The sequence below is a fragment of the Balaenoptera borealis genome (assembly GCF_965194805.1).
Source record: "Balaenoptera borealis genome assembly, chromosome: 3".
NCBI classification, from domain to species: Eukaryota; Metazoa; Chordata; class Mammalia; order Artiodactyla; family Balaenopteridae; genus Balaenoptera; species Balaenoptera borealis.
In genome coordinates this window covers 87,055,572-87,071,303 of record NC_138866.1, presented here as the reverse complement: position 1 = coordinate 87,071,303, position 15,732 = coordinate 87,055,572, and the positions used below count along the sequence as shown (strand labels likewise).

Sequence of the window (15,732 nt, the reverse complement as noted above, 5' to 3'; positions counted from 1 at the left end):
TAGACACATTTTACATCTGTAAAATAAAGATGTACACTTAGAAGATGGAATTTCCTTCTAGTTTAAAAATTGGATTGTTAAACTCTAGGGCCTAGTTTGTACCACAAGCTTTTGCACTGAGTTAATATATTCTTTTATAAGAACATTTTGTTGGCTACATTCATTTTATAAACTAGGGAAAGCTTTGTATTTATGTACAAACATGATTATACAAAAATGCCAACGCCTTGGGAAATAGCCTGTCGTAATGATACTTGAATTCAAGTCTCCTAGAACAGCTGTGAGGTCTTGGGCCACAGCCCTCTCTGAGCTTGTTTCCTTATCTGTTTTTTCCGTATCTGTAACCTGCTCTACGTTCCTTATAGGTCATCAAAAGAGAAAGCAATGTGAAAAAATTGTGTACTTGTAAACAAAGCACTATACAAATATAAGTTGTTAGATATTATATTGTTTCTAATGGCTGAAAAATATCACCAGAGAAAAGTGCTTCCATAAAAGTTTTATTTATCCCCACAACAACCCTGTGAGGTAGGGTGATCAGGGCATTTGAAGATGAGAAAACTAAATCTACATTACTTGTTCACGGCTATACTGCATAGTAAATATGTAGAAATTAAATTGAATATTTTAAATGTCCATGACTTTATATTGATTCATGTGGAAAAAGGTAGAGAGAATATTAACTCCCCCCTACCTTAATGCCAAAAGGACACTGCCTTGAAAAATCCCATTTCAAAAGATGAAAGTAGTATTTCATTGCTTATTTCTACAAAGATTTATAAAATAAAAAAATAGTGAAATATTTTACAGTTAATATATATAATGGTCTCATTCAGGGATATGTCCTTCAGCTGTGTATATGATCAACTATTCCAAGTGCTAGAAAATGCAAACTCTTAAAAAGTATGAAAGACATGAATGATAATAAGCAGTAACCTCAATCTTCTTTATTATTCCTCCATGCATCTTGAATAAGTTCTGTGAAATCTGGTCCCAGTTAAAAAAAGAAAAAAGAAAACTCTACCACAAAGAGATGTCTGGTAAACTTAATTTTGTTGCCTACTCTCAACTCTCAAACCACTGTCACATTAAGTAAAGCAGTGATTTCCCGAATCTATGAGAATCACTTGAGAGCTTTTAAAAAATACAGAACTCTCAGGCCCCACTCTAGACCCAGTGAGACAATTTGGCAGAGGTCAGGCCTCAAGAATCTGTATTTCTAAAGCTCCACAGAGTAATTCTAATGAAGAGTCAGGTTTGGGAACCAGTGATATATTTTAAAATACTAATAACTAATATAAAAACCATAAAGTAAGTATAAACTTGTTGCTCTCATCTCCCCTTTTAAAAATTTCGCAAAACACACAACCCCGGAACTCTTGCCTCCGGGCAAGTAATTTCAATTCAAGATACAGAGAAACATTTTATAAAAATGTATCCTAGTGAGTGAGACTTGGATTCCAATAATAATTTAAGTAGCATTTAAATATAAGATACTGAGTTCTGTGGTTCTTATTCTGAAATTTTAAAATGTATTTTATACAGGTTCCTAGCAGGCTTTTAACTCAGGGGATGACATGAAAAGTAATGACATATTCAAGCACATAAGCACTGAAAAAATACTATACTCAAAAACAGCTCATGAGAGGAATAAGAAAGTGAATGAATGACAACCTAAGGCCTTTTGGCCCATACATTTTTGTTCCCAGTCCACTCTTCCCCTATAAGGGGAAATAAAATAAACATTCTTTCCTAGTTACTTGGCATAGTTATTTGGTGGGTGACTATTAACACTAAGTTAATTTAGATACACAAGATTAAAAGAGATAACAAATAAATACCTAGGAAGACAAAGAGAAGTCAGGTCAGAAAACCTTAACTAGCTAATGATGTAGTATATAACACCATCATGTTAGGACAATTAAATGAAGGCTTCAGTGTCCTTTACATTTCAGCTTTATGTGATTGACACAAGACGTGGAAAAGATCTGGTCCTTATGAAGAAGTCTGTGCTCGCTGCAAAGATTTGTAGGAATAATGAAACGCTTTCTTCATTGATGAGATGAAGTCTCTGTTTTTCAGCAAGTTGACTGAACAAAACAGTGAAAAACAAACTTCTTTAGATGGTTGAATGAAAGTAATATCTAGTTGAAAAAGTCATTGACCCAAGATAACTTTTTTTAAAAAAATGATTCTATGTTTAACCATCTCCCCCCAAAACCCAAAAAACAAACAAACCAGGAAAACCAAAGTAATATAAAAACACAACGTACACATCCATTTTCACTGACAGTTACAAGAAAATAGCCATCTATGGAAGTTACAATGCTTTCAACAAATCCCCCCAAAATTTTGGGAAACAAGATAAAGCCATCGGGTAAATAAATATACATACTAGCTAATATAAAACAATTTATGCTTTTAAATTGTTGTCAACTCTCTTTTAAGACCCAAGGAGAAATATGGTGCTATAAATCTGGTTAGGGCTACATATATTACATGGAATTAAAAAACACAACTGATTAAAACATCCTAACAATAATACAAATATTTAAAAGAATGTCTTTAAAAGTCAGACATTTACCACTGGAAATATCACAATTATAATATGTACTTCAGAGTCGTAATGTGTATATAGGTCACTTTTGCTGTGTCTTATCAGGTATCCATCTCTCCTGCATTTACTACAGTCAGTTTTTAAGAGTTCATGTTTTCTGTGTGAACTGAAGGGGCTGGGCACATCTCAATTCATAAACACCTCCATTTAATTAATGGAAATGTTTAAGGTAATATCTACCAACAGATAAAGGAAAGAAGGGGTAATAAGATAACACATTTTAAAGTGGAGGAAGCTGGATAACTGTCTCTATAACTTATTTTAAATTTTGTATTAATAACAAATTTAAAATGACTCAAATCAAGTAATGAAGAAAAATAGATTGAACTGATCTCAAGAAATTTTCTCAGGCCATATAAAATTCTCCCTTAGTTTATTTCTTTACAGAATCTTGTTAGGCTTGATTCATTTGTCAGTCAACTTAAAGGAGCTCTCCTAGCAGGGGATCAAAAACAGCTTTACCAATAAAAGATGATTAAAAGTTGTTTTTAAAGTGCCTATAGGCACAGTGGTATATATAGGTGCATACATTTCCCTTTTAGTTGTGGGAAAGCCCGTTGAGACTGTATTTACTTAATCAGAAGAGCTTTCAGCAATTATAATGCAAGCTGAAAGTTTAGATCCTGTATAGGTTTTGGGTTTTGCTGTTTGAACATAAAAAGGGAGCAAGGAGAAATGTAACCAGGTTCACAATTTTGAGCAAGAGCATATGTAAAGGTAACATATGTACATTTTATTTCAAGAAAGACAGAAGACAAACAGCATAAAGATGCCCAGATGCCCTAAAGATAAATACATTTCAAAGATTCTCATTAAAATGAATCTGTAGTATTTTTTTCCTGCAAGCAAAATACCTTTCTTTAAATTAAAAACAAACAAACAAACAAAAAAAACCCCCAGTATTCTGAATTGCAAATGCTTTTGCTTTTTTTTTTTTTTTGCAGAAAATCTGCCATGATTATTTTTTTAATGAATAAGGATTTTCCACAAAACAGGCTTGCTCTACATGCTAGATTTTTAAACAGTTCAGTGACACAATATGCTAACTACATACACAACAGATAATATAGTAAGAAAACACTCAACCTGATGAAAAGTTAAAATCTTCATTAATACACTGAAAACTGACATAACTCATGCCTTTAAAATCAAAAATACAAAAATTAAATGTTTTCCTAAAAAGATTTCCTTATTTTAAGGATTCATTTGAAAATGAAGCTGCATGTAATTTGTACAATAAGTTGTACAAGTAAACAGGTAAATATACATAAAAAATTAAGTGACATACTCCTCAATTATCAGTTGTCCACCTTTAATTTCCAATACTGTACTTTCTTAACAAGCATACAAAATATCAAACTTCTCTTTAGAAAAAGTGCCGTTCTTTGACATCCTTTACACAAAAACAGTCTGAGCCTGTGGCATGATAATGCAGTTGAGAGGCAAAGCATACTAACTTTTACAAATTCTACCTTCCATAAAAAGCCTCCCGAAAAAGAGATTACACGCCACTATAAAAATATCAACCTCTTGTGGTAGCTGCATTAGAGAACCAAGGCTTGAAGACTATTTTCATATAGCATAGAAAACCACTATGAGAACATATTAACTGCATTGGTGGCTTGGGAGTTTACTGTGCCACAGGATTATGCATAGCTACTGTAAGGTACCAAGACTGTTACACAGAGTTTTAATTGATTGTAACTGAGAGCATAACAGAGGTACTACCAGCCCATGCAAAGTAACTAAAAATACTGAATCACTGTGCTGAATACTTCATTCCTGGAGAAAACCAAAGGCATCAGTAACCAAATCAAGCCCAACAGGTGACCAAACTCATTCTCCTCAAAGATTGGTGAGCACAGTGAAGTCTGAGGTATACCTTTTATCCATCAAATCTGTGTGCCACTGCAAGATATTACCACTTGGGAACACATGCCATCACAATGGTTTAAATCTTTTGAATATTAGTCATTCATATATTCTTATCTACCCAGTCTCTTGATTTTTGAAAAGATTTCACCTACAGTAGAATATTACAGAAACAAAATATAAATGCATGTTCTAAATGAAACTTACATGGACTAAAAGTAGAGAATATTTTTAAACAAATATACAATATGCAGGCAGACAAAGCAGGAAAACGGCCATTCAAATGTATAATAAAAAACTAAAAATTGACTATTTCCAGAAAACTATGAAGCGCCTCAACTAAAAGGAATGCATAATGAAATTCTAATCTAATACAGGTCAAAAATGTAAAAAGGTTATAAACCTTAACAGGAAAAATAAAACAACTTTTACTGGCCATTCCTGTTGAAATGAGAATTTTAAAGTAACAGAAAAGTGGCTACAAACCCACTTAGAGCACCAAACAGAGAGAAAATAAAAGTCCATTTTCATCTCTGTTATTATCATAAAATCCTGTGTGACTACAGGTCAAACTGCTGGTGGCAGAAACAGAATTCTTTATAAACTGCAGATGTCCTGTACATAAAAAAATTTCACTGGAAGTTGCACTAGTTCTAAAGACTCTTCTGTTTTAGCCTACCTACTGTATGTATTCAATCTGAGATAAAGTCTCTTTCTGTAACCCTTGATTATTATTGGGCACCAAGATAAGAAAAGCAAGACGGGGTACAAAAATGCAAAATTTCAACAGTAATGGCAATGTTTTTGTCTTAGTCCAAAAGGGTCCTGCATTCTCTCCCCCTTCAGTGATTTGACAAGTCTTTGTACTTAATCTGGGGGCAGCAAATCATGCAAGCGAAATCGGTCTCTGATGTGAGGTCGAACATCTTCATTCTGTGTGGAGAAATAGACATTTTAAAAGCCACGTAATTTCAAAGACATGATCCTCATAACATTATGAACATTCTTACTTTGCAAAGAAACTATACCACCATTTATCAATATTTTATAATTTACATTATTTTGTTTGCCAAATAAAAAGATATACATAGAAGCAGTTAAATTTAGATTAAAAAAAAAAAGCCTGTCATTAATGTATTCATTTTGTAAGAACAATTATGCAATAAGAGGTCAAACCAAAAGATAGGTAAAGCATTAAGCCAATGAATTCTACTTTATATAGTAGTTTTAAAATTAATACATGGACATAGAGGAAAAAATTCCCAGAATAAAGTTTCAGTACCATAAGCATTAATTCTAGACCTGAACTACAAAATCAATTTAACACAACTAGTTAGTGACAACTGGTTAGCAAGAGGAAGTCTGGTAAAATAAAACATTTGATATATAAATTTTAAAATACTGATAAACATAATTTTAATATAATTCAGAAGTTTCAAAAATGCTTGTAATCTTTTTTCAATCTCTGCCCTAATGTCCCACCATGTTGACTTAAAGTTAGTACACATAAAGCAACTGAAAAGATTTATTTCAAAAGAGTTAAAGCAACAAAAACCTAACAAAAAGATAAATGATAAGATATACTTACCAGTTCTACTAGCTTCTCCAGAAACGGAATCAATTTTAGAAGTTCATTGTCATTTTTATCCATAAACCAGCTTTCTATAGGGATTCCATTAGATAGCTAAAGTGAAAAATAAGTAATTAACTCTTTTCATTTACATTTTGCCTACTTTGGAAAAGCTTAAAAAAGAAGTAACAGATTTTAGTAAACATTAATCAGTAAGTTCTTTTGAAAAAGGAATGCAATCAGAGTTTATGCCGGTCATATTCTTTGACAACTTAATAGTGCAAGAGACAGATGTTAAGGAATGAACTGAAACATAATTGGTTTTTAGAGTAATTTATTCTTAGTGTATATAAAACTTAATGAGAAATATTCATTAAAACAAGTTTTGCATTAACATAACTAAAAACATTATTCATTCAAGAAATATTATTAGTCAATGCTAGGCATTCTGAATAAAGGAATTTTGCCAATCTCAACAGAGAACACTATTAGAAAGCATATACTCTTACACAGGGACTGTGTCCCATTATTTTATTCCCAGCAACTACCAAGATAACCTGAAACATAGTAGGAACATAACAGATTGACTCAATGGTATTTCGTTGGTCTAAAAACAAAAATACAAACCATATTTGTTTTATAGTAAATATTCTCTAGGATAAAATATCTTTTAACATTTACGCAGAACACTGTGTTTGAGATGGAGGATAACTGAAATTATTTTATTTACGAACCAATTCTTAAAAACATTATTTCAAAACGCAAGTGAATAAAAGTAGTGACCTAAACTGAACATACTTCAATACCATATGCAATTTTTCCCCTTGTATTCTTTTTGAAATTTTATTATGGACATTTTTGAAACAGAAAAGTTAAGGGCAAATCTTGTTTCATCTACACCCAACCCACTTTCCACCATTCCAATTCTGCACTGATTTATTCTGAAGAAAATCTCAGCCATATCACATGAACATACTCATAATGTAAAATATATCTTGCAAGGATGGCTCATCTCTTGTCTGTCTGCTATCTATCTATCTATCTATCTGTCTATCTATCATATGCCGTGCTGTGTGGCCTACGGGATCCTAGTTCCCTCACCAGGGATGGAACCTAGGCCCTCAGCAGGTGTAGGTGCTGAGTCCTAACCACTGGACTGCCAGGGAATTCCCTCTAGTTGAATTTATATTTCTAAGAATCATTGACAAAGGGTACAAACATATTGACAAAATAGTCTAAGAAAATATTTTGAAATGCCAAATCAAACAGACCAGAAGAACATGGTTAAGCTATTCATAATTCTGAAACATGTTTACAATTAAATTACTGATTTAACAATAGATAAGAATGCTATTAAATGATATATATCTTATAGTCCCTTCTTAGGGATTTACTACTTCAGATTTACTACTCAGATTTTTATGTATGTTGTACTTCATTTAAAAGAAAAATTTCCACAAGGAATATACTAATTTGGAATTCCTAATTCTAAAAGATGACACTAAACAGGGAAATTCCACCAGTGAAAATTCTGTTGTCCCATCATATCTTTTGGCAGCATTTGTCTGAGTTTGTTTAGCAGCCCTCTTCCTACCTGATATGCAAAGGCTTGTGGTGAGTTGTCAATTATTATAGTTTTTGAAAGATCTCTTCCAAGGATATTTAAGTCCTTTATATAGTTTCCTTGTACACAAACACAATGTTCGCGGAAAAGCCGGTGCCTAAACATAAAAGTAAAAACAAATTAACTAAAAAAAAAAAAATATATATATATATATATATATATGTAAAAAGCACAACATATACTGAAACATATATACAATACACATACCATAGGCTTTACAAGTTAAGCCTTATCATTTTCTCTCACAAAGGAAATTCAAATACAAGTGTGGGCCTAAGCTTTGGGCTACAGTTTTATTATAAAAATTCTTAGCAATTATTGAAACCTTACAACCAAATATTACCATGCCTTAAAGAACTTTGTTTTATCCCAAAATGTTATATTAAATGATAAAGAGGGATTAAAAACTCTGTAAATTGGTTTTGTAATTTATTTACCCAGGAAAGCTCAGTTCAGATGCAGCATCTGGTTGTCATCGAGGTCCTGCTTTTTAACCAATTTTCCAGATGGTTGACTGAGGCACAAGGAGGTCAAGTGACTTGCCCAAGGTCACACAGTAAGTCAGTGGTTAGCCCCGCATTGGAACCCAGGATCCTCCTGGCTCCCAGTCCTTTGCTCTAACCAGAAGACCACACAGCCTCCCTATCCCTGCACATGCCAGAATAGAAAATATAAGAAGGAATGTTTCCGTGTTGGCATTTAAAAAAAATGTTTCTAGTTTCTCTTATAGTTTTTGAGGAAAGGTGCAGAGGCCAAAACATTCCATCATTTCAACTTTTCCCAAACACCCATCTTTATTTTAATTGCGTGTGTTTGTGTGGGGGTGTGTGTGTGTGGGAGGTGAGAGATCATTTGAAAAAACAAGGATTGAATGAAAAGATGAATTCAGATTTAAGTATTACAAATGTAAACTGATCTTTCACCAATGAAACTGAAAAATGCTATATCATTTTAAAAAGCTATTAAGGTTTTATAATAATATTTATATACTTGTAATAATTAATCTCCATTTAGCACTCAGAATATTAGTTTCTGAATATTACTAATAACTGATACAGATGACCTTGAAATACTCCACTTGCATACATTAATTAATTTGGTAGTTTGGCTTCCTTGTGTCTTAATCCCACTATACAATTTTTCAGGAGCTAGGGCTTACACATACCTATATTTTGAATTATCCAATTTCAAGAAAGGGGCATTTTCTACCAACAAAATCTGTCATAGCTCTAACAACAACAAAACTGATATTTTAATCAGGGCCGATGGTGATGGAAAAGCGGAAGAATTTTAAAACCAGACAAAATGTAGTATAAACAGTTCTTTTTCCCTTATTACAAAGAATGCTTTTAATTAAATGTTCATGAGTTAAAAGATCATCTACCTCTGAAAGGTTTAAAGACAGTCCTACTTTGAAAAAAATAAGACTAGACAAAAGAATTTAAGTCCTGGTTGGACCTAAATAAGATTCCATATTTTATTTGTATAAACATTTAGATATGAGGAAATTGGAGAGGCAGGTACAGCACATACCTGCAAATCACTATTGATAACTCTTCTCCAATAGCAGCAAATTCACCAGACACAGGAGACAGCTGAATATATATATATGGATACTAACGATTATTTTAATTAAATTATACTAAACCCCTTCCAGTTATTCAGGAATCTGAGGGTCAATAGCATGTATTTGCAGTTTTAGAAAGAAACTACTTTTGCTAGTCATCAAATTTGCATTTGGACTCATGGGATTCAGAGATCATAGGAATTTCTGAGTCTACCTTGTCACCAACATAGATGATTCCCTAAAGCACTCTAACGCATTCAATATACTGTTCAAAAAGTTTTTCCTGTTTTAACTTTTTCAAAATACAACTAGATAAAACAAGTTTAAACTCCCAAATATGTAGATTTTATAAAACTAGTTTAAAAGAGGGGTTTTAATTTGTAACATAATTGTGTGACTATGATTTGTCCCCTAGTAAAAATGAAAGCTCCAAGAGGGAAGGGCTTGTGTTGCTCACCACTGTTCCCTGGAACATTGGAGGTGCTGAATAGAAATCTTCAGAATGAATGAAGTCATCAGAGCAAAATCACTTGTATGCTTTTATTCAAGTTAGGTAAAATGAGCATCAATTATAATATACTTTTATGAAAAGAAAATACCATTTTCATTTGTGTGTCTGAAGCTTGCTTATATGGAAGATAAAATGGAAACTGACTACAGGACACATTTTGATCCTTTAGATTAAAAAAAAAAATCACATTCTATTTACAAGGGGAAAATCTCCTAAATGTGGACATTAGGAAAAGCCTTTCACCATAGCTGAAACCACTCAATAATACAGGTACTATTAACAGTAGAAATTAAGTTTAGGATTTTCCACTAAGACAATATGGGAGAAAGTATTCAAGACAATGAATACCCAGCTATTAAAGCTTTTAGGAGCCTTTTGTGGCATCTCTCTCAGCTCTTGATCAAAACTCAAACATTAACTCCTATACCTTAGAGGATGCAGCAAGATTGCTGAGTCTTGCTATCTCACTTCAGTTGACAGAAATAATGAAACTAATTTTCAAATTGTTTTAAGTTACCCAAGGCACTCCCACCTAACCAGGAACACACTGCATCTGCTGGCTCAGGACACACACAAGGAACTGAGTCCAGATCAGGATAACCCGAGTGACTAAACCAACTGCAATTTCCAATTAGATTTCATGTAACATTTTCTTTCCATGGAAGATAAATTTGCTCTTGAAAAAAGCAAAAGAGTTTAATTTGATCCTTTTTGTTAAAATTAACTTTTATTTCTCTAAGCCATTAAAAAGATGACAACACATGCATTATCTCAGAGACAGAAGGAAGTGAAAACATCATGCACACAGTGAAAAATTCCACATACCCCCAATCTCCCCCCAATCCCAAAAGAAGTGAGGATACAGATGTACAAGTGAATAAATACATTTGATCTTTGTATCCTTTAAAGAACGTCTGTCTGGAGTTAAATAATTAGGAACTCTTAAAGACTTTTGGGGCTTAAAAAAAAATTCACTTATTTTCCCCATTTAACACACAAATCTCTATATATGCAGCCAACTGAAAATGGCTATCAAAATTAAGTAGAATCATCGTAATTTCATAGATCAGTGTGACAGACATTTCCACTATTTCTTAATTAAATTTACCTGACCAGTTGCTTTTTAGGGTCTAGTATGTTCAGTAACTTGTCTGCATACACCTTCTTAGAAGCAGTAAAAAGAATGATCTACAAATTCAGGGGAAAAGAAGTAATCATTATACATGATCTAAATATGGGTACTACATTGAATAAAATAAAAATACTTATATAATTAGCTTAAGTATATTTACCTCATACATCTGAGACATTCGTTCCAGGAATTCCCTGAAGAATGGTCTTAATCTCACATAAACCTGAAAAAATGCAAAGATAGGCTTCAGCAAACAAACATATAAAACAGAAAACAACTTATTTATAAGATATGTTCTAACTTTGGATATAATTTAAAAGTTCATATGTTAAAGTAATACAAAAGTTTACTAAGTACCACTCAACCAAATATATTTCACATATACCAAAAGTTACTTAAAACAATCTTTTGGTAGGGTAATAATAATCGTTGGTGATCATTTCACTTTTTAATAGTTAAATAGCAGCATATAATATAATAGTACTTCATGGATATAGTATATAGAATATAGTTTTAATAAACATTTAAACTAAAAATGGCAGGTTTCCCTCTGAGATTTTGATCCACCAATCAGCTCCATCTTCCAGCCAGGTAGCATCCATCCAATTATTAGGCAGGCTGTATATCCACCTCTAGCTGACCTGTCTCAATGACCTTCCTCAATAATTACTCAGAATTTCTTCTTAACAATCACCTGCTAAGAGTACCTTTATTTTAAATTTCTATTAAGGTAAATAATGTTCAAGAAAGAGATGTCTGGATTGGTGGGTTTAAATAACTGAAATTTTTCAGAAATCAATCTTGTTCTATACTTACTGATTCAGATGTGGTATCTAAATTAGCACTACTGGGCTACTTGAGATTGAAAATATAACAGTCAAACGCACCAGTTATCAAAATCAACTGATAATATCAGGAAAGACTACAGTACCCAAAGAACTGACTTAAATACATTATTTTCTTATTTCTGTCTGTCTTTTTGCCTACATTTAATGTAGCTCTTGTAATATACTCAATATTCAAAAAGCACAGAAATATAAGCCATGAGCAACCACTAAAACTGATTTACAAAAGAATTTGACTCCTTTAAATTGTATTTATTTTGTGACAAAAATTTATAAAAAGAAAAGTTTGTACTCTACTCAAAGGTGATTATTAACATCAAAAAACATGAACAACAAATACTTATAGAATGCCTATGCACCAGATTCACTTGATTCAGATTTTTTTAAAAAAGCTGTGGTGGCAACAAATTCAAAATTTAGGCTTCATGGAATTTAATTTTGTTGTCAATACACATCTAAACAAAAATGCCCTTATGATAAAAATCTAATTCTAGGAATGTAGAACTAGAACAGGGAAATCAGGCAAAGGATTTTAGGAGGTAGGGACTATGTACTACCAGTCTTTGTAAGTTCTAAAGCCCAAAGGGCATAAGACAATGCCAAATATATAGTAAGTACATGATAAAAATCTGTTAAGTAAATTAAATATAATTGCCTGAAGTTAAGCAATATAAACAAAAAGAGAAAGAGAGGCAAGACTACATACTACACAGGGACAACTACTGAATTTCCTTAAGAACTGATCACTTGTGGAAGACAAATTTCAAACATTAATATGCTAATATATCACTCTATCCCTGCCTACAGGCTAGAATAACAAAGGTTTACTCATTTTTAAGCCTATTAGGCAGTTTACCTCAGTATCTTGACTAATCAAAAACCAAGTAAGCCACACACCCCCACCCCTAGCAAATAATTATATGACGAAATCCTTGGTATCCAATCCCTATCATTTAGGATGAGGTACAAAATTTTTAACTAGAGTTGCGCTTCTAATTAATTTTAACATTTACATCATGAAATATTTGGTATAGTTTGGTTTAGTTTTCAACACACCTTATATGTTTGGTAATCCAAGTAACTGATAGATTTAGATGTATGACTACCTTAACTGACAAAAACCCACAATTCGGTCAATACTTTTTTTCAATTACCTTATCTCATGGAGGATGATAAACTATGAACCATCAGAACCTTCTGTTTATTGCTAAGAAGGCTTATCAGTTAAATGCATTTAATAACCAAAAATACTTCATTTTTGCATATGTATAAATGTTTTCATTTGCTTTCAATATCCCTGCTATCACTTGCTCCATATTGTAAAGTAAAATAAGCAGGGCCTCTACAATTTGGGATTTGTCTCCTTTGAACACTAAAATACTTCCACTGTAAAGGAATACTTCTATTTAAACAGTATTATCTAAGCATAATAAGTGGAGCACTGTACAAAGGTGACATTTTCCAACTTCTTACACAGTGACTTCCAGATTATGTCAAAACTATAACTTCATTATGCATTCTACTACTTTGACTATACTTAAATATAAAACACATCTTAAAATTTGATATTACTTTCATAATGTACCTGTTCACTGGGGATGAAAGGTGGCACTGAGATAGGGGAATATAATGCTAGAGTGTTTCCTTACCATGAGAATAGAATAACTGTTGACTGTAAATGTTCCTATTCTCAGAACAGATTCACCATTTGAAACACAGGAAGGTGTTTCAGGATTAAAAGACACAGGCAGAAACTGAGATGGTTAGCGGGGAAAAAAAAGGAATGTAGAAAGGTACAAAGTAACAGCAAGCCGGGATGTGGTTGGGACCACAGGAGGTTCTGCCATGTGCTGAAAAGGCAAAATCTCAGAAAGAAAAATAGAAATAGAGACATAGGGCTTTCCTGGTGACGCAGTGGTTAATCCGCCTCCCAATGCAGGGGACACGGGTTCAAGACCTGGTCTGAGAAGATCCCACATGCTGCGGAGCAACTAAGCCCGTGCACCACAACTACTGAGCTTGTGCTCTAGGGCCCGTATGCCACAACTACTGAGCCCGCGTGCCACAGCTACTGAAGCCCGCGTGCCTAGAGCCCGTGCTCCGCAACAAGAGAAGCCACCACAATGAGAAGCCCATGCACTGCAACAAAGAGTAGCCCCTACTCGCTGCAACTAGAGAAAGCCCGCGCGCAGCAACAAAGACACAACACAGCCAAAATAAATAAATAAAATAAAAAATTTATAATAAAAAAAAAGAAATAGAGACATAAGGCCAACAGGGTCTAACTCATTTGGATGGATATATTAAAGCAGAAATATATAGAAGTTAAGAAGCACTAAGCACTGTCTAGTAGGAAATAAGTAAGAACAATTTTAAGGTATGTATAATACAGTGAGACTACGATCACTTATTGTATTAGGTCAGAGATACACAAACATACAGATACACACATAGACATGCCTCCAAATGCTTCGAAATCTATTCCACAGATGCTCTTAACTCCATTTTTCTTCTCCTAACCTTCTCGTAACAAAGATTCCTGTCCCAAGCTGCTTACTTCCTATTTTCTACATTCTTCCACTACTTAGTACTTCAGAAACCATCCTTCTTCAAACCTGCAATTCTTCAAAATGATGTAGTCTCTCAAATGTAAGCCTAGGCCATAAGTTTCATTTCAGGCTGGTATACATATATTCCTCCAAATATACAGCAATTATTCTATCTACACAACAAATAGTTTTAATCTATCACTAAACCAAATATATTTTGAAAAAGTCAATGTTTTAAAATAATGCATAATACTATAATAATGAACAATTGTTATACAAGAATACCATACCCAAAACATGTCTTAAATAAGACTGCCTACTACCCAAAGATGTTCATGTTATGAAATGTTTATTACGTAAAATTTTTGTACATTTCATGCTCATGACTCTATTTTGTAACTGGAAGTTTGTACCTCTTAATCTCCCTCACTTACTTCATTATATGTTCATGATGTAAACTTTTAAAACAAAATCTACTTGAATAATGTCTGCAAAATAGTAGTGATAATGGAACTAATCTTGTATAATACATTGTGGGCTGATTTTACCAAAACTTAAATTTTATATAGAAAAATGATAAATATATTATAGAAAAATAACATTACATTAACAGTACACTAACACTACTTGATTTGAACAATATCTGACAGTCAGCCTGTACTTTCTTTAGTACAAGAGAATGTCCTATAACTGTGCATGTAAGATGATCCTAACAGGCAATAAATGGTTAATGGAACTAGATTTAATAAAAATAGTCATTAAAATAGCAAGCCAGTTATAAATTAATTATAAATATTTTCTGACAGTCTGCCTAAATTCAAGTTCATGTCTAAGTATGCAATGTCAAGTTATATACACTAATTCCTGACTATTAGTTTACCAAACCATTATCTAAGTTATCTAGATAACTTTATGAGCATGACCAAAAAAAGGGGGTGGGGGGAGAAAACATCCAAAAGATAAGCAATTTCAATTTGTGGGCAAAATTGAAAAAAAAAATTTCTTACATGTGGATTTTTTTAGGAAAAATATTTCTAAATAGTTTTAAGCACAGATAATGTGTCCCTAACATATTCAAAAAGAAGTATCTTTAATAGTTTTTCCATGAAATCCTTTGAACTTATTGCTACACTGTTGCAGGAAGGAAAAAAAAAGATAAATTTGGTGGTATTCACCTACTTAAGGGTATGGCACCTTTAAATAAAAAGATGATTGGTGGATGCTATCTATTTAATCAGCAGTAAGAATTTAAAACAGTAGAAAACTAACAACACTGAACAATGTGAAGAAGAGATGCTACAGGTATTAGCAGATACCACAGGTATAAAAGGGGCTCCACCATTTTTTTTTAACCCTTCTGTACACTTCAGTTTCTTTGTCTATAAAATGGGTATAATAACAGTACCTATATAGAGTTGTTTATTAAATAAGTTAATACATATAAA

The 15,732-nt window shown here is 32.8% G+C and overlaps 1 protein-coding gene across 4 annotated transcripts in view; it reads right to left on the bottom strand.

The window, feature by feature from the left end:
- Nucleotides 1–484: 484 nt before the first annotated feature.
- Nucleotides 485–15,732, bottom strand: part of CTDSPL2 (CTD small phosphatase like 2) — a 76,348-nt gene continuing 61,100 nt past the window's right edge. For 2 of the 4 annotated variants that reach the window (XM_082388820.1, XM_082388819.1), the window contains 5 exons: nt 11,054–11,116; nt 10,870–10,949; nt 7,654–7,780; nt 6,078–6,173; nt 485–5,422 (listed from right to left, as the gene is read on the bottom strand). In XM_082388820.1, the coding sequence (XP_082244946.1) occupies nt 5,357–5,422; nt 6,078–6,173; nt 7,654–7,780; nt 10,870–10,949; nt 11,054–11,116 (432 nt within the window). In that variant the 3' untranslated portion in view covers nt 485–5,356. The other 2 variants (XR_014243532.1, XM_082388821.1) reach the window with 2 other exon arrangements.